Source organism: Strigops habroptila, chromosome Z, assembly GCF_004027225.2.
Source record: "Strigops habroptila isolate Jane chromosome Z, bStrHab1.2.pri, whole genome shotgun sequence".
NCBI lineage: Eukaryota > Metazoa > Chordata > Aves > Psittaciformes > Psittacidae > Strigops > Strigops habroptila.
The window spans coordinates 4869759-4895728 of record NC_044302.2 but is presented as its reverse complement, the minus strand read 5'-3'; the positions used below and the strand labels follow the sequence as shown (position 1 = coordinate 4895728).

At 43.6% G+C, this 25970-nt stretch overlaps 1 protein-coding gene across 5 annotated transcripts; it reads left to right on the top strand.

Moving 5' to 3' along the window:
- The first annotated feature begins 3124 nt into the window (after positions 1-3124).
- Positions 3125-22758, top strand: WFDC1 (WAP four-disulfide core domain 1). 5 transcript variants are annotated; one of them, XM_030471248.1, is made up of 13 exons: positions 3125-3239; positions 3951-4059; positions 5494-5550; positions 6044-6183; positions 6514-6623; positions 6831-6935; positions 7664-8079; positions 14039-14234; positions 14795-14878; positions 17092-17232; positions 18065-18106; positions 18876-18950; positions 20054-22758. In XM_030471248.1, the coding sequence occupies exons 7-12, from the start codon at positions 7933-7935 to the stop codon at positions 18932-18934; spliced, it is 669 nt and encodes a 222-aa protein (XP_030327108.1). In that variant the 5' UTR covers positions 3125-3239; positions 3951-4059; positions 5494-5550; positions 6044-6183; positions 6514-6623; positions 6831-6935; positions 7664-7932; the 3' UTR covers positions 18935-18950; positions 20054-22758. The 5 variants fall into 5 exon arrangements, with proteins under 5 accessions (XP_030327108.1, XP_030327112.1, XP_030327109.1 ...); XM_030471252.1 differs by having other exon boundaries at positions 6831-7742; positions 8003-8079; XM_030471249.1 differs by having other exon boundaries at positions 6831-7742; positions 7876-8079.
- The last annotated feature ends 3212 nt before the right edge of the window (positions 22759-25970 follow it).

Genomic DNA, 25970 nt, shown 5'->3' with positions numbered 1-25970 from the left:
TTTCAAGAGCTTGTGCTTAGCTAACAATGTGCAGATTGTTTTCCTGCAGAAGTAGGGATGGCCATTGCTGAAGTGTCCATGCAATATTCAAAACCTTGATTTCATAATGGAGATGTCACCATTCCTCATGCTGCTGTTCTCTCTGAATATAAACGTCCTTCACTCTCTCCTTTCTCTGCCCCAAAGGTTTACTGCAGCTGTACAAGAGCAGTGTGTGGAAGGGAACTGAACATGGCAACGAATGCAAAGCATCGATTGACTGAGGCTGAGGCACAGCGCTTCCCAAGTACCTTTGTGTTTCCCCTTTATGTCAGGAATGGGAAACATCGTAATAAGCAACATCTGTGGCAAAATGCAAGTTACTGTCATCCTTAAAAATGAGTGGCTCACTGGAGAACAATAATTTTCCCATTAAAGAGATTCTATTCAGTTGGAAAGTTTTGTGCTGAGATAAAAGGTGGAAATTCTCCATGTGTCTCTCCCAGCCTGCTGAACGACTCAGAAGGAATTCAGCTGGAATACCAAACCTTGCTGTTCAGGACCTCACACAGAGACACGAAGGGAGAAAAAACCGCTTCTGTTATACTTCTTCCAGCACCTTCAAAAAATTAACCTATGTCTGACTGCTAAAAGAAGTCCTTTGCTGAACTGAGAAATGAAATTGGCCAAGATATAAGGCATAAGATGCCTTCGTTTAGTTAGGGGTACATACATCAAAAAAGGACATTACCTGAGGTCTCTTGTGTTTCCTGCTACACCAAAGCTTGCAAAAGCTATCTGTCTGCCCAGAGGCGTTTTGGGGAGGGCATATCCTTCAGTGTTCAAGGGCACATGTGGATGTCAGCAAGCAGCTTTCAGAACTTTCTTGCAGGAAGTTTTTGCCTTGCAATGCAAGTTTTGCATCTCTTAATTTCTGATTTTGAAATTACATCTAATTATATTTAATACCCAAGCCGAGACAGGATTCAAAACAATGCCTAGGGAGAGTGCAAGGATAAAAGCCATAGCCTGAGCTCCATCTGGGCACCAGAAGTCAGTGCTGAATGAGATCCAGCCCACTTAGCAAAGCTGTTGGATAAGAGAGATCCTGCATGTTCCCTCCAGACCAGGTAGATGATGGAAACATATGTACTGGCTTCCTGATACTCTGCTGAAGAACATTAAAGGGAACACTCCCGGATAAGCCCAGTCTGCAGCAGCTCAAAATACTGCTATCTTCAGCCAGCTTTAGATAAGACTTTCATCAAGAGGTCAAAGGCAAGTAAGATTTTCTATAGCTTGTTTAACCCTGCTCTTTGGATAAGAAAAGACGAGAAAAACTATCTGCGTTCTCATAGCAAACTCCTTAAGAGCAATGGAATGATACAGCAAATGTGACTCAAGATCCAAAATCTTTGGATCGCTTCTAAGAAATTCTGAAGCAATATTACTGACTGCAAGTCTCAATGTCCTGGTATGCAGGTGGTGAGCTGCAGTGATGCTTCCTGCCTTGCCAGGACCCTGCCAGGTCTCTCCCAGTGTAGAGTGCTGAGGCTGTGCTGTGGTAGAAGCACAGCTCAAGGTGCACATCACTGGCTATTCTGGAGAGCACTGACATCGTCAGGGATGGAGTGAGAAGCCGTAGCTTTTTATGAGCTCTTTAGACATCTGCCTTGTAGTTGGACGTGGGAAGTCACTTAGCCTCCTTACCAAGGTACTCATTGCCTCAGAACCTCAGAACAGCCATAGCAAAGGGAGGGAGTTCACTTGTAATAGTATGTGGGACGCGGAGGTTAAAGGTTTCCTAAAGGAAATCATACGCAAGCACAATGCTGATATAGATCTGGCCCTTCATCTGCCTTGTTCAGTGTTTGCCAGTGCCACTGACAGGCACTTTATCTTTTAAGCTGCTGTTTCTGGATGTAGGCAGGACACTTTTGTTGTGAGAAACCATCTCTGCGCAGGGCAGGCAGATTTCAGACTCATAGAGATGCAGCCCCAAAACCAAACTGCTTAGCCATGGCTAAGTCTTTGTGGGTCAGTGCAAGGAAACAGCCACCAAATAACCCCTGTGTCAGTGCCATATGTGAAATTCTGAATTTTTTAATGGCACGTGCCTTTTGGATGGTTTTATTAGTGTCCATGCTGACAGGACTGCATGGTTCCTGGCTGTGACTTGTGCCTTACCCTGGTCCAAGCAAAATACCATGTGCCACATGCTTCTTTAGAGCCCCCAGAGCACAGTTCTGCTCTTTTAGGGCCGGGGGTCCCTGAGTGCAGTCTTGCTCCCCTCAGGGAATTCAATCTGGTTGCTGTGCAGAGCATGGTAAAGGATTGCAGGTTTGCTGTAAAATCCATGTGAACCCACAGACAGACTAACTCCCAATGTCTTTCATTTTAGGGTGAAATCTGTGCTCCAGGAGATTCCTCTGAGATTTCCAGCCCGTGACTCGGCTTCTCTCAGCAGTTGCAGTGTGAGAGCTTCATGGTATGTCCCTCCCATCCAAAACATGCATCAATCCCCACTGGCGTTACAGGGAAAGAGTCCCTATTCCCCCTCCCACCTCCTCTTCTGCCTCCCTGTGGGGACTCTAACTGCTCACAGAGGCTTCTTTTGGAGACAAAAGGCTCTGGGACAACAATGCCCCAGTGGGAACTGGCACAGGGAGAGTGTGGGCAAGAACCGCAGCTCTGGTCCCACCCAGAGGAATGTTTGGGATTCACAGTGGTCTCCTCGGGGCACACGGCATCGCAGCAGAGGCACGGCCGCACTCTGCACCCCGACACGAGCCTCTCCAGGACTAATTACCTTTCTGCCCCATAATTAATATGTTTTGATCATATATTTGAAGACTTCCTGTTGATTTTGTTAGTGGGATGCAGCGCTCATGAGACTGCTTCTCTAACAACATTCATCTGCTTAATTTATATCTCTAACGCAATGAAGCTAGTTACAAGTAAAGACACTTTATGTTCTTCTTTATATGCCTTTTCCAAATGGTCAGGGGCCACTTAACATTGACCTCTGCCAGGCTTTGTGAAGGCTTGAGGCCAGATGCTTAAAGAGAATCACCTGTCTGTGTTTTGAATTGCTTTTGATCTTTTATTTCAGCCTATAAATTCCCAGTGGAGTTCACTGGTAGCAAACATCTGGCACAGACACAATAGCCAGCTTCTCCTGCTCAGAGAAGGAATGGATCCATATTGAAAACCCAGATTTGGTGTCTTCCTGTAGAGCTGGCCATAGAATAACCTCCTGGGTAAGGGAGTGTATCATCTGCATTCAGCATCACCCCTCAAGAGATGCTGCAGTTTCTTCTGTTTGAGAATTATCGCATTCACCCACCTGCAGTGAGCAAAGCCAGTCACTGGCTGGGCTCCTAGGCAAGAAAAATAACATAATAATTATAATATTGCTGCTTTAGGATATCTTGCAGAAAGCACAGCTTGGAGGGATGACCGTACAGGTAAAAATGATGCCATCTATCATTGCTGGGTAGCCCAGCACTTCCTACAGTGTGGAAGTGAATTTTACATGGTAGATCTAGATGAATCAGGGAAACTGAATCAAGGCTATGGCTTTTCCATGATTATATTCACAACAAAAATACTCTGGATTTACTTGGTTTTGCTGATTTCCTAAAACTGAGTGAAAGTCTAACTGGTAAACCATGAACGCTGAGCCTTCACAAGGCAGCTGGAGTAGCAGGAAGGGGCATTAGCTTTTTTCTTTGTGATCAGTGTAGTTGGTCCTGACCCCCAAGAAGCCCTGGGAAGGGCTCTATCACCCTTTGCTGATCCCAGCACGCGTCTGCTGGTCTCCCCCAGGCCACATAAACCCTGTTCTAAGTGGTACATCCATCAGGACCAGCACCCGGATGTGCAGGAGATGGGGTGAGGTAGAGCAGCTGTAACCTCACCGCCCACCAGATCAGGTTATATCAATAACCTCTAACCTGCCTAACCCCCAGAAAACCACTGCCCTTCGCTCTTGGCAACAGAACCTATCCAGAGCTGGTGAGGAAACAGCAGGCCTGTAAATGCCACGGATAAGGAATTGCAGCCACCCCTGGCAAAAAGGTATGGTGATTATATCAAGCTAAAATGAGTCACCTCGTGCTGCTGGAGTTGTGTGCTCTTAGGAAACTCTCTCTTTGACATAATCTTTCCTTAAAAGTCAGATTTTTCCTCTGGGAAAAGGGAAGTCTTGGCTTAGGCTGACCTACCTCACTTGTTTTTTTGGCTGGAGAAAGACATTTTTCCTTGGCTGCACAAACACTCTGTGACTTTCACTTAGAACCTCCCTGAGAACGTTTTTAAAAACCATTATTTAATTCATTCTAATCAGGCAGCACAAACGCTGGTTCCAAAAGTGATTTTATTCTCCTTGCCTGATAAAATGCCTGTCGTTTTATTCAGATACATCTTCCTCGCTGTAACAAATGATGCTGAAGGTTTTACAGGTCCTGCGGAGATGCTCAAGTCATGGCCATGTCCTCCCACTATCATCTGACAGCAATTTATGTTACTGCAGAATTTGCCTTATTGAAACCATTTGTGGAATGGGAATTCATGCAGATCTGTGCACAGGAGATGACTTTTTGTCTAGTGATGATGTATGAACGATCTCATTTAACATCCTTGAAGGCAGTGGGAATTTGTTGCGAGGAACCTCACCACAAATCTTGAAGCAGAGGAATCTTGAGTTAGTGATATTCTGCTATTTCCTGAACAAGCATACAGAAAAAAACCAATTTATTATGAATGACACAACCAAGACCGCTGTAAACTTTCACTAGTAGAAAATTCGCCCACTGGTTCACACACATTTACATGTGGCCGGATGCGCTCTTTTTACCTTAATGCTTTCCCTGAGCTCATTGCTCACGTGGCTACAGTTATGTACATTACTAATCATATCTCTTTTCTCCAGCTGTCAGTCTAACTGCCTGCCTGCTGAATGACCAACATTTCAGACATGCAGGAGCCAAATCTAGCCAAAACATTTTAATAATACAAGGATGTCTTATGCCAGCATCATTTACTCCATATTGCATAGCATAGCAATACAGCAACTTTATATAGATGTAACCATCACCAGAGGGAGTTGCTCCACCAAGAGTAAATGACTGTGGCCCAACTGTTGTGTGTGGATAAGATGTAGTTTAAAAGAAAGAGGCAGTTTATTTTCTCTTTTTCTTTTTGTAGTAAAAGTCTTGAAAACATCATACATCATCAAACACGAGCACTTAAAGTAACACAACTCAGAACTCTGTTTAGCAGTAAACTTTAAATTTCTAATTATTGCCTAATTATTAAATTTCTAATTATTGTTTACTAAGGATTAGTGTCTGATTCCTATAATTACTTCACAAGCTGCTAAGAATGCTTTATACTAATAGTTTCGGCCATTAACCTGATGAGAACTGCTTTGTTAAACAAGAAATTCTTCAGAAAGTCAAAGCTGCTTCTCTTTTTTTTTTCTTCCCTTTTTTTTCTGAATGGGCCATTCAGAAGTGAACTTGGTTAGACATGAACTTCTCTGTGGCGGGAGCAAGGAGCCTCTTGTAGGTGAGTGCACTAAAGTCTCTCAGACTAAACAACTGCTGATTTCAGATGACATTTGGTGGGGATGATGATGACCTGTAGGTACTGTCTTCACCTGAAGGCAACACTTGAGTCATTAGTGAGTCACTTTGCGTAGCCAGAGACTGACCCGTGGACACGAGTTTTCACAGTTGTCCTTATTAAATGCAGAAGAGAAGACAGCCAGAGGGAAATGATCTGTTTAAAGCAAAACTGGGATAAATACTGTTTTAAATGGGTGACTATAGCTCTGGGAGAGAGGAGAACCAGCAGGATAGTGCAAAACAAGTGACAGGGACCTGGAGCTATGCTTTCTGATGAGAGGGCCTTCTCAGAAGGCTGGTGGTGGAGGGTGATGAAGCCTCTGTGCCATGAAAGGTTCTCCAGCCCCACCCATGCCTGAAACAACTGTGCCATGGGGTCCCCCCATGTTCTGTCAGCCTCCAAAACCTTGCTCACACCTGTCGTGTAATTGCAGGAGCAACCTATTGATCAAGCAGTGATGAAGATTATACAAACTCAGAGCAACATAAAGTCGTTGCATCTCCGCAGAGATCCCCCTCTATGGCACTTGCCCTCAGAGCTCCTTTGGGAGTCCATGAACTCCACGAAAGCAAGGTAGTTCACTCTGCTGGTCCCAGGAGGACCTCTTATTGCTGCAGCTGTGAGGGAGGTGAACATCCCCAATTTAACTCTTCATTCTCTTTCCCCATCCTGCTTTGTCTGCTTTAACAGTAGTCCTTGCTTGGCTTTTCTTACCAGCTAAATTCCCTGGCATGAACTGAACAGGTTTTGTTGCTAAGAAACTTTCGACAGCAGTAGAGGTCTGTACAAAACTGTCCCAAAGCAGTTACTGCTAAAAACTCTGTAATCCCCTTATCTCTAAATAAATCAAATATATTCCATTAAATACAGAGCTTTTATAACCCATGCCTCCCTTTTCTTCAGATTCCCATCACCATATTCTGGCAAGCTTGGAGATGGAATCCTTTGGCTACCACCTACATGCAGCTATTGATACTTAAACATGGATCCAAGTGACTTGCCACAGCTTTCAGGTATAAGGAAGAACTGGAAGATTTTTTTTTTCATGCCTGTGCAGACCCATTTTACAGCAGATATAAAATAAATTCAGTGCATCCAGCCTTCACTCTGCTCTGCCTAGGCTACAGAGTGGGGCTGCAGTCAGGGTAAATTGAAGGCAATCAGGGCTTAGTGCTCTTAACTCGACTGGCTTTGTAGTTCCATTTCTTTCTTCTTTCCAGGTGGAGGCTGGAGCTGCTGGAGGAGAAATTCATAGATGATAATAAAATAAACGGCGCCCACATTTGGCTCAGCAAGCCCTGAACATTAGGGAAGGCTGTGAAAGTGTATGCATGGATATGTATACATATGTATATATGTATCTGTACACGTGTATGTTAACAGTTGCCCTATTCTCATACTTTGCCCCCTGCCTCCACCTCTGTCCCAGGCAGGATGCTGGGGTGCTTTCAGCCTGATTTCATAAGTCCATTCTTATCCTTCAGGCACATGGGTGCCTGAATGTCTGTGCAGGTGTTTAATACCTCATATCCAGTCTCTCCATCTCTCCCATTGTCAGGCGCAGCCTGACTCACGTCCCCTTCCTTCCATTTGGTCATGTCATTTCTAAACCACCTTCCTTCCCTATTCCCCACCCATGAATATGGATTTCTTTTCCCCAATGGCCACGTCTTCCCCTTCTTCGAAATCATTTGCAGAAAGCTCACGTCAATTTGGTTTAATTAAAGCCCCTGCGTTTTTGTCGTACCTTTAAATCACTTCCTTCAAGCAATCTTTATATGAAATTATCACTTTGTCAAAACACGATCCCAAAGCACAGCTCAGGGCACAGTGGGAAGCACACAAAGGGAAAGCCGTGAGGCTCAGAAAGTTTGGGTGAGCTGTTTGCTCAAAGCTGCCGAGCCCACCCCTCCAAGACCTTTATTTCCCCCTGCGGCAGCTGTCATCTGATCCCACGCCTTGGCTCTGAATGGGGCTCTCTGAGGATGCCAGATGTTGGGAACAAAGGTCTAAAAATAATCTTCACAAATAATCTTCCCATCTATCACTGTAGGAGAGCGTGTGCTTTGTGCGGACATGCGAGCCGAGAACCTGAGCTAACTTGGAGTAAAGAAGTTCAACAGCAGCTCCTGGTTTGTGGGCTCGGGTGGTTTTTTTTTCTCTTCCCCTTTGCCTTCCCAGAAGCTGCGCAGGGAAAAGCGGCTCTCAGCAGCGGTCAGCCCTCACTCTCCCTCCCTCCCTGTCTCCCTCCCTATCCTCACGAAGGCTTTGGTCGCCTGGATCCCGAAAGCCGGGCTGCTTACTTGATCTTTCCTTGGGAAAATGGATTCGAGGCTGCTGCCAGAGATGCGTTTCTGTAAAAAGATCCTCACAGCAGCCTTGTGTGTCTTAGTTTTGCTGCCAGACTCGGGCTGTGCAAGGAATCTCTGGAAGCGTGCTCTACATCTGAAAATGACAGAGAAATACGATGTGAGTACACTGTGGTGGGGTGATTTTGGGGGAGCTGGGTGTGCTCACTGTGAAAAGGGAGTTTTCTTTCCATGTATCATTTTAGAATAAGAAGTATTTGAATCCGCAGGCTGTGTCTTTATAAACGGATTACAATAAGTTTCCCAAGCTCTACTAAACTTTTGCCACCTAGCTGTCGCAATGGGAAATGTGTAAAGCATGCTTGGAACACTGAGAAGACGTCGGTACAGCAGCCGTCACCGCTGTCCCTAGGGACATCATGGGACAGCACGGGAAGTGTGAATGGGGAAAAGGGGAATGAAAAACATGCATAGTGGGGGATAGATTTAATGGTAGAAGATAATGTGGTATATTGCTTAGAGCAGGAAGAAGAGTTCCCTGCCCCGTTCCTCCTCTGCCTTCTGGGGTAACTTTGGGCAAATGTCTCAAACTTCTAGTGATAATGGGTCCTAAAGGGATGGTGACATTGCTTAGGGTTTTGTAAATCACTGCAGCACAGAGACCTCCAGATGCACAGTGTCAGAGTAACGGGCTGATCACTTTAATGGGCATAAGGATTCGATCAGAGAAATCCAGTCTCTTGGCTGTGCCTTGCCTGCTCCCTTCTCTGGGAGCAGAGCTCCCCGCTATCCCCTACATCCCTGCCCGCTTTCAACAGACTGGTGTGGGGTCCTAAGTGCAGCCACTGCTTCCAAACCTGCATCAGTTCTTAGAGCAGGAATGAGTTACTGTGAACAGAGAAAACGATGGTGCTGTGTCTTGTTCTGGTGTGTCTGAGCCAAAAGACTGTCTAGAGTGATGACTGGGGACAGCTACTTCAGGTTGGTGTGATTGCTGACTCAGAAGTGTGACACAGGTCTTTTGCCTGTGCTGAATGAACTGAAATGCTCTGTTCTTGCCTCCTTGAAATTTGGCAGAAAACATTATGCTAATATTGAAAGGCACCCCAATATTTTACAAGAAGACATTTTCTTCATTGTAGCCCCCCTTGGGACAAGGTATTATCTGGTTTGCATTTTAACTGGAAAATGGTGACATGAAAAGTTGTGTTTCCTGCAAAGTCACTCACTGGAAACTGTATTTATTACTATGTTGTTCTGTCACACTTCAATGCGAAGCTCAAATTCAATAGTAGGTATGAAGTGAATGACCCAGAGAGATAGGGCAGGAGCAGAACAGGAATTTACATGTTGATCTTCAGATAATGTCCTCTGCAGAGACACAGAGCCTGCTCCCCTGAGGATATATCCTCCTCTTTCAATCTGCAGTTCTTCAAGGGCCTGTTTTTTCTGGCAGCCATAAATCCAGGTGCTACTGATATGACAAGCTCAGATAGAATTGCTCATATTGATAGAAACATCTTATCTTGGGAAAACAGAACATACTTTGCTTTTTCCTTCTCCTCAAAGCCTTGCAAGGAGGAAGACGGCCGATCTCCATCCTCTTATCCACCAGGAGTCTGTTCTGCTGTTTCTCAGAGAGATGCTTTCTCTTCTACCAAATGCTGTATGTTCCCTCCAGTTTGAAAATCAGAGGCTGTGGGTGGAACAACTGATTTGTGAGTCACTTGGATAGAGGGATAACAGATGGAGGTGCTTACGGCAACATGCAGCCATACAGGAGATGGGACATAGACATCCCTGTGGGACCCCCAGAAAGACACAGGCAAGGTCCATAGCGGGAGGAGGTGGTGAGGGGTAAGGAGCTGACTGAGAGATGTGTTGTCTGACTCCAAAATATCTGAGTCTACGGTAGGAGGAATGCATCCACCAAGCTGCTGGCCACGGAATGACGAGCAAATGTTGATGAGGAGATGGCTTGAGGTCTGGCCAGGAGTCTTTTGTTCAGGTGTCTGAGGAAGGGTATTGGTTGGCAAGGAGGGGTCAAGTGGGAACAGTCAAGGGAGGAAGAGGAGAGGGAATGCAGTGAGAAGAAAAATCTGGCAGTCACAATGGGATGGAGAAGCTGGGCTTCCAGCTATTAGCAAATCCACCTATTTTACAGCCAGAGGGATGCTTGTCAAGTGCAGTGATTTGCAGCTGGTGTTCTGCAGCTCCTGCACAGCCTGTGGACTATTCCCAAAAGGCAGAAGGAGGGAATTACCTGGGAGAAGGCTTCAATTCATTATCAAGACACCCACATATCTGTTGGGAAAACCTGGGGCAGTCTTGATTCTATTCCAGTGTCAACTGCATCAAGTGTTTAAGAAAAAAATCAGCTTTCTTTTAAAGATTTCAGGAAATGAAGAATTCCTCACAGCTGCTGTAATGTTCTTCCAGCAATTTATTTACCCTCCAGCTAGCTGTCATAAATCAACACTGAGATACCCTCTTCATCTACCAGATTATCACACGTCCCATGAGATTTCTGTCCCACATATGCCTCAGAGTAATATATGACCAGAGCAGCCCTCAGCCTCCCCTTTGAAACCTGCATGTACACTGCATTCCTTGCTTTCCAGCCCTCTAATTGCCATTATGCATCTCCTTTGAGCCCACCCTAATTTTGAGACTATCTATCTTCCAGTATTGCCAACATCAGAACCAGAACTATTAATCCAGAGTCAATAGCAGAATATTATTCCTATTGTTTTGGTCTTGTCCTATTTAACCCCCTTTCAGTCTGGTATTTGCAAGTTTGATCACTGATAATCTGTGTTTTTCCAGGTCTTGGATAGAAATATTAAAGGGCTCTAAATTCCTCCTGCCTATGTTGTTTCAGAGAAGAGGTGGTTTGTGGCCAGTGTCTGGAAATACCTGCTGGGGCAGCACTGGTGACTAGAGGCTGGGAATAAACCTCACATGCAATATTCAGGCCATGCAGAATATGAATTGGCAGAGAATTGTGCTTTGACACAAGACCAGGGTCCAGTTTCAGGCACAAATAATAGAACAGATTTGGAGGCAGACCGTAGCCCACAGTTACTATAGAAAATATGGGTTGAGAGTAAATGATTGCATTCAGGTTTTTCTTTGTCATCTTTCCTGACCTCCAGGGTTCCTGAGCTGAACTCTGAACTTTCTCTTTTAGTTTGTTTCTGGGTTTCTCTAAAGCAGATACAGGCATTAAAATTATTTAATAAGTCTCATTGGGAAACACCAGTTTGCTTCCTGCATTGAAATATGTTCTTAAACGAAGAAATCTGGACTGTTGTCACAATCTATAAAGATTAATAAATCCAAGCTATGCTCAGAGCCAAACTATAAATCCTGGGAGCACTTTTAAAAAGACCTTGTAACCCATACCTGGAGACATCCATACCCAGGTTATTTTGGGAATGATGGAATTCTGCTTCCCCCTGGGATGGTTTATGCATCGGTAAACCAGTGGCAATGGTTTTATTAGATCATATGTGCATGGTCATGGGCTTTTTGACTGTGAGATTTTGAAAGAAAGAGGTTCAGAGCAATAGGTGAACAGAGAAAATGGGCAGGGAGGTCATGAGGTACAAAGTTATTTGGCTAAAAATGTTAGATTGTTCCCAAACAGAAATCTTACTCACTGGTCCAACTGTTCATTGCAGTTTTGGCTTCTTGGTTTCTGAATCATCTGTGAAGCAACTGCAGTAATTGTTTGGGGTTTGGGGTTTTTTTTCATCTATCCATTATTTGCCAGTATTATTTTGGTCACATTACAGCCTGCAGCTGACATTTCCAATAATAGAAAATAAACTGTGACCTTCCAGGATGAACACTTCCTCCAGCAAGGAGACCTGTTCAGTGTTTGGAACTGCATAGGTTTACTGTTAAATACTCTCTTTTATCTCCACATTATACTTGGTCCGAACATTTTCTTTATTTAAAATCCAACAACAGCAAACAAAAGTTGAACTTGCAGTATCTTAAATTCAAAAGCATGTTATTTCAAAGCTGTAGTGTTGTCAGCTTTTGAGGAACGGGATAATGTGGTAGCTTACACCTTGTCTTACACTTCAACATTGAAAATATCATCACAATTAGGAAATTGTGTCTTTTTTCAAACCTATTTTGTGGTTCAAAAAGCCCAGCAATTCATGGGAAAACAACCTCACAGAAGAGTTTTTGAGTAGTTTTTTGTTTGATGAGTGGAAACAACTAAGGAAAAAGTGAATAAAATTCTTTATTGATATTGGGAACGGGGCACGCAGCTGTCATTTGTTGAAATATTAGGAATTCTCTGTCTCAGACACAGACACACACACATTCTTTCACCAGTTATAGCTATCATCGGGATATGGATTTTCTTCGACATACACCTTTGTAGCAGAAATTAAAACTTCTAATCATCCTGACTTTTCTCTATACTTCACTGGCTGACAAACGCTGTGGAGCCAGACAGTGGAAAAGCTTTCTGCTTTCCATTTCTCCCTCATTGTATCTCAAAGAACAGAGGTCAGCTTTGGGGTTTACCCCACCACCTTATCAATACAATTCTATGCTATGTACAGTATGGAAGTGAAATTTCTACATCAGTACCACAGCCAGTGTGCATAGTTTCTGCTTTTGGTGTCCCTTGGGATTGCCTTCATTCTCTACATGACAAATTATCCCAAAGGAGTGAAGATGATGCTGTTTTCTCCATTAAGGATAATTGATTGCTGCTTAGTCGTGTAGCAGCAGAGGCCAGCAGTCAGTACCCAGGGCAATGGGCCTCCTGGGGCCTCTCCTAGGGCATTTTTCAGACAGTTCATGTGTGGACACACTGTTTTGCAAAGGCACATGTGCTGCTCAGAAGCTATTGGCAGGTTTCAACACCAAGGATGTAGCAGCATGTAGATAAAGAGGGATATTAGTCGCACCTCAAATTTCTCCATAACCAGATGGTGAAATTTCATAAAGACCCCTCAGGGACAGTTGCACCATGTAGTTTCTTGGAATAACAACCCCAGTTGTTTGTCACTGATTTCATAACACAGCAGTGATGGGGCCAAGTGTATATAGGACTGTTAACAGCCTACTAGCAAGTGCATGGCAGCTCTCACCTCACACCTCTGTCTAGATGCTGTGTTAAAAGTGCAAATCCAGAATACATGTTTTGATTTGATTAGAGCTTATTAGTGTTCGGTAATACATTTTCAAAATAATTGCCCTATCTGAGTACTTTATGCTGCTCTGGGGAGCTGAGCTTAAGCCCAGAGATGAGTAGTTTAGACATAGGTGAGAAAAGAGTGGGCTTGGGTGATTCACCTCTCCGTCGGAGGGAGTTGGCTTCTTGCTAAAATGCCACCAGTGTGAATAACATCTGAATGCTGCCTCTTATAGACGTTTCTGGTAAAATCCTCTGCCTGTTAATCCACTTTAAATCTCCCTTGTCCTTTTGGTGTGCGATGAGCAGCTGGGCTCCTTTCTCCTGTAACCAAACACAGCCTCATTTTCTTAGGGATTAAACTGACATCACCCACACAGATCTCCCCCAGATCATTGCATGTTTTAGCGATGGTCTCTAAATTAACAACCCAGGACCCTGCACTGGGTAAGCCTGAAAGACTCGCCTGTAAATTCTGGTCAAAAAGAAGGTGATAAAGGCAGAAGGAGCCTTTGAGGAGCCAGGTGCTACCTGGAACATTAGTTCCACATCCCATCTGGGGATGTAACCTCAAACCAATACAGTGCCATCATTTCCACTGCGTTACTATCAAAGTGTTATAGCATGCTCATCATGAGGATGCAGGGAGTCTTTCCTGCTATTTCCCAAGCACACATAAAAGACTTTAAAGGATGGGGTTTTTACCTCCTTATTGCCATTACAATAGCCTTAATTATAAAATAAGTTCCACAAAATAATATGGGTTTCCAAAGCAGTGTGTTAAGGTGATCATATGGCTTTCTCTTCAGTGTGCTGTGTTCAGGGAGCTGAACTGTTCATTGTCCCTAATGAATACTTGAAAACCACTTTGAAAATCCTTTGTGTGTTTCATCTGATGGGATATTTGGTATTCATCTCATGCCAAACCTTTGTTTCCTTTTCTTCTCTTTGCAAGGATTATGAGTACCCTCTTCATTCTCACAGTTCCCACTACCAGAAGAACGACCGGTGCCCCCCTCCACCCCAGACCTTGCCTGAGAGAGCCTGCGAGGTGCCAAGCTGCCGCTCAGACTCTGAGTGTGAGAGGCATAAGCGCTGCTGCTACAACGGGTGCATCTATGCCTGCCTGGAGTCTGTACAGCCACCGCCAGGTAGGGTGGCCCTGGTGGTAGAGAGAAGCATGCAGAATAGTGGGAGTCATCCCCATGTGTGCTGGGGTTTGGGTGGGAGGCATAGTTTGAGTGTGAGTTGAGGATAAAGCTTCAGTTCCACTGATTTCTGGGATGATTGCTGAATCAAAGCAATTATGCAATGCCAGCTGGCATTGCAAAATTTCCACCAGCACACACTATAGAGGACAATTCTTTTCCTGGCATTACATATTCAGGAAGAGATGTAATCCCAATCTGAGCTAGAAGCAAAGATGACATCTCATCTGATCCGTGCCCTGGCAAGGGAGGATGGGAAACAGTAGCTGCTTTGGCCTTTATGACACCAGGTTCTTGTGGCCCCAGATAACATTCATGGCTCTCTTGCCATTGGGACAACATGAGGATGAATATAAGTATCTCGCCGAAAACCCAAATCCATCCTTTGAGAGCCTGTCAAAATCATCATTGGCTGTTAGAGGAAACCTGTGACTTCTCCACCACCGTGTGCCCTGTGGCTACTCCACCTTGTCTCTGTGGTTTCTTGTTTCTGTCTTTTACAGTTTTAGACTGGTTGGTTCAGCCTAAACCCCGCTGGCTGGGTGGAAATGGGTGGCTTTTGGATGGCCCAGAGGAAGTCTTACAAGGTACAGTATGTTTCACTGTCTTCTCTGAGATATTGGTAATTACACAAACCCACTAAATAACACATTCATCATACACAGGGCTTGCAGGGCTGCTGGGTTGCTGGAGCTGCTGGTATTTTTTTGGAGTTTCCATAGGAATAACACTGTATGATGCTGCGGGGCTTGTTTCTGGTGGAATAAATCAGTTGCATCCATTCTTGAAATAAGTAGAAATGTCTTTTTCTAAGAAAAAGGCTTTGTCAGTGTATACATATTATCTGCCAGCTTCCTGATAGACTGTGGGTGGACTTGGATTGGGATATTGTTTAATCCAGAGTGGCTCCTCACACAGATGCCTTGGGTTGGGTCTAGGGCTCTTGTGTCTGAAGGTTGCTTTGAACAAGAGCCCTGGCAAACTGCATGAAGCTGACATGTTGCTGTGAGCATGTAAGCTTGAGGACTGATAATGAGATTGGGGTAATTCTATAGGGAAAGGCCTTTTAATTACTTTTTCCCATACCTCAAATTGAAACAAGCAGGGAGTAGGGAGGTGGGAAGAGAAGTTTTCTTCTACAAGATGTTACCAGATGTATGTGTGCATGCCTAAGGTTTTTAATTTCTTCATGGAAAGGCTGTTCCAGCTTTTGATCAGCTTTAGTCAGACACAAGTAATGTCAATAAATTACCCTCTTTGGTCTTACACAGATGGTATCAGATTTTCTGAACCTTGACTCTCATCTATTATGGAAACTCCTAGTTCTTCACGAGAAAATTCTGCCTCCAGCTCATTGGAATTGCACTGCTAGAAATAAGATAAAATAGGTTCCTCCTCATCCATCTTGTCATGCTTACATTATTTGTTCTTATCTTGAACACCTTCATCTCAGCTTGGGGGAGTAATTATTGCAATAAGAACCATCAGTCATGACATGAGAATTACAGCAGAAGTCCTTGAAATTAAAATCCTGGCAAATGAAAGGGTGGAGTGTCCCTGCATAGTCTGTACATTTAATGGACACAAAAGCTGCCTCTGAGTTCTGCTTTGCTTTCTTATTCTGCTCTGCACCTGCTGGATATCCAGGGTCAAGGCGGTTAAAGCCTCCCTTTTGTAACAGAGAGTGTGTCATGGTTTAATCCCAGCCACAACTCGGCCCCATAGAGCTGCTCGCTCATTCCCCCCAGTGGATAGGGGAGACAATTGAAAGAGTAAGAGTGAGATGGTGTTGGGTGGGTTGAGATAGAGACAGTTTAATGGGTAAAGCAAAAGCTGCACACACAAGCAAAGCAAAACAAGGAATTCATTCACCACTTCCCATGGGCAGGCCGGTGTTCAGCCATGCCCAGAAGAGCAGGGCTCTACCACACCTCATGGTGACTTGGGAAGACAAATGCCATCACTCTGAACATCTCCCCTTTCCTTCTCCTTTCCCCCAGCTTTCTATGTTAAGCACAATGCTATAGGGTATGGGATATCCCTTGGGACAGTTGGGCTCAGCTATCCCAGCTGTGTCCCCTCCAACCCCTTGTGCACGCCCAGCTTGCTCACTGGTGGGGTGAGGAGCAGAAAAGACCTTGACTCTGTGTAAGCAACTGCTTAGCAGTAACTAAAACATTCCTGTGTAATCAGCACTGTTTCCAGCACAAATCCAAAACACAGCCCCATACTAGCTATATGAAAACAATTAACTCCATCCCAGCCAAAACCAGCACAAGGTGCTGCCTTACTCCATAGTGAGTCACACCTGAGGTTTAAATTCATCAGCAAGTTAATGGGTGTGGAGCAAAGAACAAAGCAGCAAACCACCAGCTTCCTGGTCATGTTTCCCTGCTTCTTCACCCAGCCTGAAACACTGGAGGAAGAGGCTTGTGGCCGTTGAAAGGAATAGCGGCATGGAGGAACCGTGAGTGCAAGCGTGGTGGGCAGTGGTGGTCCATCTTCACCGTCTCGCACAGACACTGCACAACAGGCTTTGGGGAGGGTGTCCTTGCAAGTGGTCAGGCTGACCTGCACTCCCCATATCAGCCTAGACACCTGAGATTTTGTGTAAGGTGTGAACTGCATCACTTGCTCTGCCATGCTTCTTTGGAGGTGTTAGCTCCTTGGTACCCTTGCATGGGAAGTAGTCTGAGATCCTGTCTGGGAGGAGATACAGAAGGTGGCAGCCATGCTGTCAGATTTTGGTTACCTGTGGGTGTTAAAGACATGATTTATGACCTCCACACTTCTTTTGCAGCTGAGGCCTGCAGTACCACTGAGGATGGAGATGAGCCTCTGCATTGCCCCACAGGCTATGAATGCCATATCATCAACCCGGGTAACATGGCTGAAGGAATCCCTAACAGAGGCCAGTGTATCAAGCTCCGAGGAACTCCAGGTCAGTTCTGGAAATGTCCCTTCCTTTCTGGTTCTGTCATGCAAACACCAGTAAGAGACGATGCACTCTCACAACCCAGAAAACCCAGGAAGCCCATGAGAGCAGATATACCACCAGATATCCTTCAGAGCCAGCAAGAGTGCATTGAACAGTAAGATGTATATGTCTGTACTGGTCTACAAATGATCTTGGTGTAGAGACATCAGTTTTGCCATTTGGTCACTGTAAAAGCTAGGGGAAACATCAAAACAGATCTCTGAACTGCTTCCATAAAAGATTAAGATTTTTTCCAGGGCTTTTTGATCGTCTATTTTATTCTTTTATAACTTATTTTTAATAACATCCGTATATTAATGTAATGCATAACTGTGTAGCTCTTAGACATGAGGTGTTTCTAAGAGCTTATATAATTATTTAAAGGATGAAAAGAAAAACCTAGCTGGATCTTGAATTATGTAAAACACTGATAGACGGTCTGAAATTTTACCCAAATTTGCTTTCATTTGAGAAAATCTGTGATACCTTGATTCATAGCTACTGAAAAGAACAGAACATGCTCATGGCCAGCATTTAACCACTCTCAGAGAAAGTGAATTGTGTCCACATAGTTCAATAACCTGTTCTATAAAAGGCTTATAGCAGCTTACACCACTTCAGCTACAGAGATCTTTTATTTTCCTGTTTGTGAGGTTATTATTTCTATATCTATATCTATATAGAATATTATTTCTATATCAGAGTAATTTCTCTGTACTGTACACAGAAAGCTGAAGTTTAACACAAAGAATGAAGGCTCACTGTATATGCTCTCATTACGTACCTTCTTTTTCAGATGGACGCAACCTGAGGCATAAGTATTACAAGGAATATTTCGGTAAGCTGCTGGCATGAAGTGTTTGCTGTTATTAAGCTTTATAGTTATTGCATTGCTTACAAGGAATTTGCTGTTCATGAAATGAAGGCTTCTACATAGGAAAAAGAGATTCTTTAGTGCCAACTCTCTATGCCTTGGTGGAAAGATCTTATTTTAAGATCTGCAGTGCCCTGACTATGGACTCTTGAGAATCAGTATCTCCATGTGTTAAATGGTGCAGGGTTCTGCCAGGGCTTCCCACCCAAGGGGTGAGAAACACCCAACCCAATACCCTTTGTTATTTTTACATGTATTTTTTGAGCTTTGCCCGTAGCCTAGGAGTCCTTGCAGATGAACACAGAACTCTGTCAAAAGCAGGGTCTTTTGCCAAGAGCTTGTAGTGTGGTATGTGATGAGAGATGATTAGTATGTGTCTCAAATAAAGCAGGAGGACCTTCCAGAAGATCTCTCTTCTCATGGCTTCAAAGCTCCTGGTTTCTGCTAACTTTTGGGTATAGAGGGAGACAGATCACATTGGAAGTACTACTCAGACATAACTAGACAACATCTTTGATATGATCAAAGATTTACAAACAAACAGCCATATTTGGTCAGTTTGGCTGATAATGCTATGAAAGGATTTCCTTTCCTCTGTCCAGTGGGCTACCACAACTCTCCCAGAGAACTGCTAAACAATGAGACCAGTAAAACTGTACTGCTTAGGTAATCTTGAGAAAACATTTGCCACAGACTAGCATGAAATCTAACTTTGCTGATATTTGTTTTACAGGGAGCAGTTCCAACAATGTGGTTGGCTATGTGAAAAACCAGCAGAAGCATTTAGGCTAATCAAAGGTGTGCCAGGGTAAGTGTCCTGTGAATAAAGGGAAAGCTGGGTGAAAATAGTTGGTGGATTAGTAGGCAATTATTTAAAGAAATGGTTGTTTGAGAGTGAAATTACACCTCTTCGAAATGCCAGTATAAGGACAGCTCCTTAAAACTACATACAGGTGCACTGTAACAGATTGCTAAAGGAAGTTGTGAATGCTGCATCCCTGGCAGTGTTCAAGGCCAGGTCAGATAGAGCCTTGGGCAGCGTGGTCTAGTGTGAGGCGTCCCTGCCCATGGCAGGGGGTTGGAACTAGAAGATCTTAAGGTCCTTTCCAACCCTAACTATTCTACGATTCTATGATTCTATACCTTGAACTCCATGAAACACCTCTGCTGACAAACAGACCGTGCTGTAGAAGTATCTTGAGAACCTGTAGCATTGGAGATTGAGCTCTCCAAAACTCTCCATGGAGAAGTTAATGTCTTTCCCAAATCCTGCTTTCCCTCCTGCTTTTTATTCTAACTTCACAAGATGTACCTGATTTCTCTGAAGAATCTCTTCCTTGTGGGTGTTTAAAGGATGGAGTGATTTTCAGGATGCTGCAAAACTTTGTCTACCTTAAGATTTTAACCTTTCTGCTTAGGGAGCTTCTCCTAACGTAGGTCTAACTGCTCCTGCAAGACAAATTAAAAAGCTCTTTAGTTTGGACTGATTGCAATAAGGATCAGTCTTTCTTACAAATGCTTAGGCACATGGGTGATATTGTGGGGTAACTTTGTGTGTGTGAACAGTTGCACTGAGCAGTGTGACCCACTCATGTGAGTAAATGTACATGTACCAGGCCAGAGCGAAGCCAGCTGAAAAAGCTCCAATCATTTTATCAGGCTTCGAATTAGGTAAGAATGAAAATGTTTATTATACTAAAGTTTCTGTCCCAGGGTGGTTTTCTCAGCACTTAAAACTAACTTGAGCTTAACTGGCAGCTATGAAAACAAAGCAGCTTAGTGTGTCTTTTACGTACCTACGTCAGGCTGACTGTTATGATTGCACAGCTACATAAGGACAAGTTCTGTGCAAACATCTCAGGAAGGATAAATATTTTAATTCCTCTTTTTTTTTGTTTGATTTTTATCCAGCTGGACCACTCTGTTAAGCAGCTGTCAAGGAATGCTTTACCCAACAGTTTTCTAGGTTTTGGAAGAACTCTGGTCCCAAATCTCCACGAGCACATCTCCAGCATTACCCTGATCCCTGCCCATTCGTGATAAAAAGACTTTGCTATCTAAGGAGCATAATGAATCTAGATTTTAAGCCTACCAGAAAGGGGAGAAATGTGATCCCCTGAAAGAAACCCCACTGTTTGTGAGCTGCCCTTCTACGAATGAAATGCAAATACCTCCAAGTGGATCCCTATAAACCACAGTGCCATTGTCAGGCTTCTGGAACAGAGCCTGCCCTTTACGTACGTGTTATGTGACCGATTCAGATTTCCTGACCACAAACATAACTCAGGATTATAAAATGAAGTGACGTCAGAATTGTACCTAAATATCATATCTCAGTTGCATTAAAATAGGCAAGACTATAAGACTAAAGGGGATCTCTGGATCCAATCCAGTGCCTATCTATCTGGAACAACTGCTTTAAATAAGCCTTTTCATAAGCTTGAAGAAACCTGCAGGTTTCTTCTTTTCCTATTTACACCCAGGGTTCACCAGGTTTGACACCCCATCCACAAGCCTAAACCTGAAGTCTTAAGAATTTCGGGAGTTCTTGAGTTAGGAGCAAAACCAGTTTTATAAATGTTTTTTTAAGTTACTTTCCTTTAGCTTCTCAGTCTAGTGAACTGCAGATCACGAGGTAATGATGGAATAGATTTCTGTCCACAATGTCTAAGCAGACATACATATGTGCCAGTCTTTTTAAGTTTTCAGCCAGCACAGTTAGTACTCACAAAGTGCACATCTGCTCTTTTGTACCCATGTAATCTCAGCAAAAGGGCAGAAGTCTGGATTATTTGATGCATATATTAAAAAAGCAAATTGAGGATAAATTTGTATAATTAAAAGGATTGCCTGGCAGATGGGCAGCTGCTCTTTACAAGCCTGTACCTTTATGTTGACTTCCCTAAATCCTTCAGGTCAAGTTATTTGTATTAGGCCTTACAGCTTCTTTTAGCATTATAAAATGGAAAACACATTTCCTATTAATGTTTTCCTTTCCAGTGGCAGTCCTAAAGGGATGCTTGCATTTCATTTTGACAAATCTGCCAGAATTGGTAGGCAAAAGAAGCCATGTTTGCTCCCTTGTTTAGTACATGTCCCTGTTTGCATGCATAAAATTAGCATTTTAATATGCAGAGTAGTAGTGGTGGATATAAATACCCAATTTACAAATACAAGAGCCTGCTGCTACCCACAAACTGTGGGATTTTTTTCCACTCACCAAATGGTTTAAGCCAAAGCTAAGACACCTATAAAACACTTGATGCCTCTTATATGACATTTGCAGCTGGAGAGATGAAAGATGCCAAACTGCTCTTCTGTTTTCTATCATAAGCAGGCACACTCCCTGATGCTTTACAGAGCAAAGGAACAGATGAAGGGCTCCAGATTTTCCTAAGTATCTTGATTTGTTGAACTCCATTCACTTCTTTGTGCTTTTGCTCCAAGTTCTAGGCATTAAATGCGACACCATATTCACAGACAGATCTATTTCTAGGATTTTATCATATACAGCTTCATACAATGATATCTTAACTCCTGCTGAGACACAGGAGTCCATCCATACCTTATAGTTCCAATCTCGATTTGGGCCAGAAACTTGCCGCTTTGCCACTGACATTACTTGACAACTTAAAGCAATGCAGCTCGTAACAAAAGTCCTAATGCAGTCTCACTCCTACATGCTGCCCAGTGAAACAGATTGAGTTTTTTCAGCATTACTTTTTGCAGAGAAATCAAATTATGATTACATGAACAAAGCTTTCAGTGGTTACTGCTAAGCCCCAAAGAGCAAATACCAAATAGTTCTACTTTAAAATAAAAAATTCAGTGCCTAAAAAGCTATGAGGATCTAGGTGAAAAACTTAAGCATTAATAAATTTTTAAGATCAAAACTTCAGATCTCAACCAAATTCTGCAAAGCATCTGAAAATGTGCTTGATTTTAGTGGACACACTCACTTCAGTGGCTGCCTTTTTGTAGCTACAAAAGTACATACCTGACCACCTTGCTGGATGGGATGGTAAGGATATGAGGGTATTTTCTACTTGCAAAAGTAATTTTTAAAGATTAAAATTGACAAATTCATACTTTGTTGATTAATTTCGGTTTACTGGGTGTTATCAAAGACATCACCCTTCCTCATGGTGCTAGATTGGTTGGGGTTTGTTTCAAGTTAATTCTTTTCAAGTTATTAATTGTCAAACTCAGAAACAAGAGCCATAGAAAAAGACTTGTCTGAGTGCTGTGTTTTCAACACTGGCATCCATCAGATGTTGAAATGAAAACACAGACCAAACGAGTTGCCCTCAGCTTGTCTTTTCTCCAAAGACCAATGGCTTAACAACAGTCCTGTGGAGCGCAGTAGGAAATCACTGGTGTAGGTTGTTCTTACTGTTTCCATGTACACTTTAAATCATGTTGGGTGCTATAACAAACTTTACGTATATCACTGTGTGCTAGCAATGCTCATGGCCTTCTGGATACTCAAACACTGCCAGAGGAGCTTCTCTGCCTTGCAGCAGACCCTTCGTGGTTTGTGCCCTGGTGCTTAGACATGTGCACGTTCTGCCACTTCGGTGCTCAATAAAAAGTGACCAGTATATTTTTCAACTCTGCCTTGTTTCACTTGTCTGTTCTTGACATACACTTAACTTCAAATTATGGGGAAAAAAAGGACAAATCTTTTAAATGTTAGTTGTTGGGAGAGCTCAGAGAGCATAAGCACAGGGAGACAAAAGTCATTTTGTTGACTCAAGGAAGGTAACAGACTCTCAAAATACATCTACCACCAGTGTCCCCTTCCAGAGGGGCCACCTTTGTAGGTCACACACTCAGTTCTTGGTGCCTTCATTTCTACTGCCCAAAGAGGAGCTGATGGACAGTGCTGTAAAGAGGATAGTGATGGTGACCTAAGTAGAAGGTGACCCTTTTATTTGACCAGGCATTTTCCTTGTTGATTCAGAGCTGTTGTTCACTGCTGAATGGCTTCCAGTGGCCAGCTCAGACAGCTTTGCAGGAGGCCAAGGCTTGCTCCAAGCATGGACAAGCAAACCAAGTAGAGGTCATCAAGCTGCCCACTGCGAGAAACCAGAGCTGAAAGAGGAGCCTGGCACTGACAGGTTGAGCTGCTGAGCACTGTGTTACCAGGAAGAGGCAAGACTTCACCATCCCACCAGCTCCACCCACACCGGTCTTGCTCTACCTGCTCATCAGGAGTGGGCAGGAGTCCACCTGCATTGCTTCTGTTCTGCCCTGCACTGGCAACAGGGAGTGAAACTGCCTGTGGTGGAGCCAAGGAGGGAACAGCAGTGGGTTTCATGGCTCTGGAAAGGTTTTCTGTGGGCTGTAAGAAGGCACCGGCTAGCACTAGGTGTCAAGGCAGCTCTTCAGTCTGGCAGTGAAGTTACCCTTGGGATCACTTGAACTTCTCATGGCAATGGTCATATGGCCTGTTTGGATGGGGAGATCATGGATGTGTGTACATAACTCGTGCCTCCTGCTGTGAAGTAAGAATAAGTAAGATTAAGTGCCTTGGCTTTCAAGAGAAGGACCTATTTGCTGAACACCACAAAATTATGCTTTGATCTCAACTTGTTTCCTTGTTAATGCAAGCAAGTATAATTTCTGCTGATGTAGTTGGCTTATGGTCTTTGTGGAAAGAACACTGTGTAACCTAAGGCATCATCTGCAGATGGCACTGAAGTGCTGTTAGTGTATCCCTGAAACCAACAGCTGGAATCAACAGGAAGACAAACATCATAACAGATCTCAAGAAGACAGAGGTCTGTATTAAAACCCCAGCGTGCATCTCTAGGTCAGCCGTCTGCCCAAGGTGTTAATATGAGAATAATAATAATAAATTGCTATAATTTTGACCTGTTTAGTTCAGAGCTCTCTTAAGCTTTATGGTCCAGAAACATTTTGATTACCTTCAGGAAGATGTTCCATTGTTTTGTGAGCAGTGAAGAAGCCTACAAGGTTCAGACAATCCATGGGAGCGTCTTTGGAGACTGACAGTTTCTCTTTGCCCATTGCATGGCAGGGTTTGTTCATACAAGGGTTGTGTCCCACCTTACTCTGTTTACACAGGCTAGATTTGAGGAACAATTGTCTGTCTATGGCAAGAGGATTTACAGCATCATTTGCCCTCCTTTAGAAATAAATAAAAAGGAACCTTTTGCTGGTGAGTCTACAGAGGTAAGTCCTATTTCTTCCCCTTATTTTCTCCTTGTTGCTTTTCTATGTAGACAGAGTAGCAGGAACCGTGGCAGAAGATGTGCAAAACAGAAAAGACCTTTTCCAAGGTGTCAGAAAGACAGTTTCCAAGACAGAGTTGTGGACGTTGGGGCTCATTTCACCCAGCCTGAGCTGCACCACCCAGAGTTTCCCAGAAAACCAGAAACCAAAAGATTTAATTAAATTCCCCCTTCCTTCTTGGTGACACACCAAGGGACAGACCTAAGGCTTTTACCAAGCCTGTGTCAGTCGCATTGACAAGACAGAAAGGAACCATGGCCCAAACCTTTGTTCTTTGTTTTTATAACCAGGGGCAGAGGATGTTCTGCCCAGAGGCCTAGGAAAAAAAGCCCACCTGAAAGCAGAATATTGGAATTTTGGGGTATCAGCAAACTTTACATTCTACCCATGCACCAGAGGTTTTTTCCCTCAAGGTGGCACAAGAGGAACAAAAGTGTGGCCAGTCCTGGTTATGGTGAGGGAAGCAGGTAAAGGAGCTGTGAGTTTTGAACCGAAAGCAGCGCTTTTGGGCTCACATTGTCTCAGATTACAGCTGCTTTACTGTTTGTGTCTTCAAAACAGATATTTGCCATTTAAAAGAAAAACAAAACGTTTCCCAAATAACCTACTTAGAACTGGAGTCTGATGCTGAGAGTTTTTTATCCAGTTAAATAGGAAATACTATGAAGGTGCTGTAATTGGGCTGTGTGTTGTTTTCATAGTGTGAAAATTGTGCCTTACACCAGAATAAAGAAGTAAGACTTGTATTAGTGTTGTTTTCTTTACAATATAATCTTGATTCAGTTTATTCCCAGCATTTTCTGAGCCATGAGACAGCAAAACACATTAATTTTCCATTAGATTTCCCACAAAAACTTTTCCCAAAAGCATCAAGAAAATGAAATTTAAGTCCATTCAGCAATTCTGCAGAATGAGTGGCAAATAGTCACAACAACTACATTTCCTTTCTGCATTTATTCAGTTTCATTGGTGCTAAAATGTAATTTCATGTTACAGAACTGAATGGACAAAAAGATGACAGACAAGGCCATGGTCCTGACCCCAAACTACAGTTTCTCTGGAGGTGCAGGTCTGCTGGGTAATAAACCAAAACACACTGATTCTTATGGTGCTTTATTATGCTCCTCAACCTGTATTTCTCCTGTTCTAAGTCCTGTTTGTCTCCTGTTTTGCTGAACCAGTCCTGCACCAGTCCTCATCCCTGTGTGAGGCCAGGAGGGAGCTGGGATGTGGATGAGCCCACACTGCAGGCATTCTGGATCTTGTTCCCTGGTTGTGTACACAGCACTGAGCAACATGTGTTTCCCCAAGCAGTAGCTTTTCACCAATAGGAGGAAGTTAAACAAGGAAAGAGTCAGCGAGAACCTGTTGCTCAATCGGCTGTATGGGAAAGCCACACTCAGGCTGTGCCATCCATGGACACCTCGCACACCACAGAGCCCTAGGAGGACTCTCCTTGCCATGTGCTGGATTCCTGGATGATGAGAGAGGGTTTGGGATGAGAAAAGCAGGAATAAACCCAAGGAAATTTCCTGGATTGGTGGGTGAGGTTTGGGGATGAGAAAAGCAA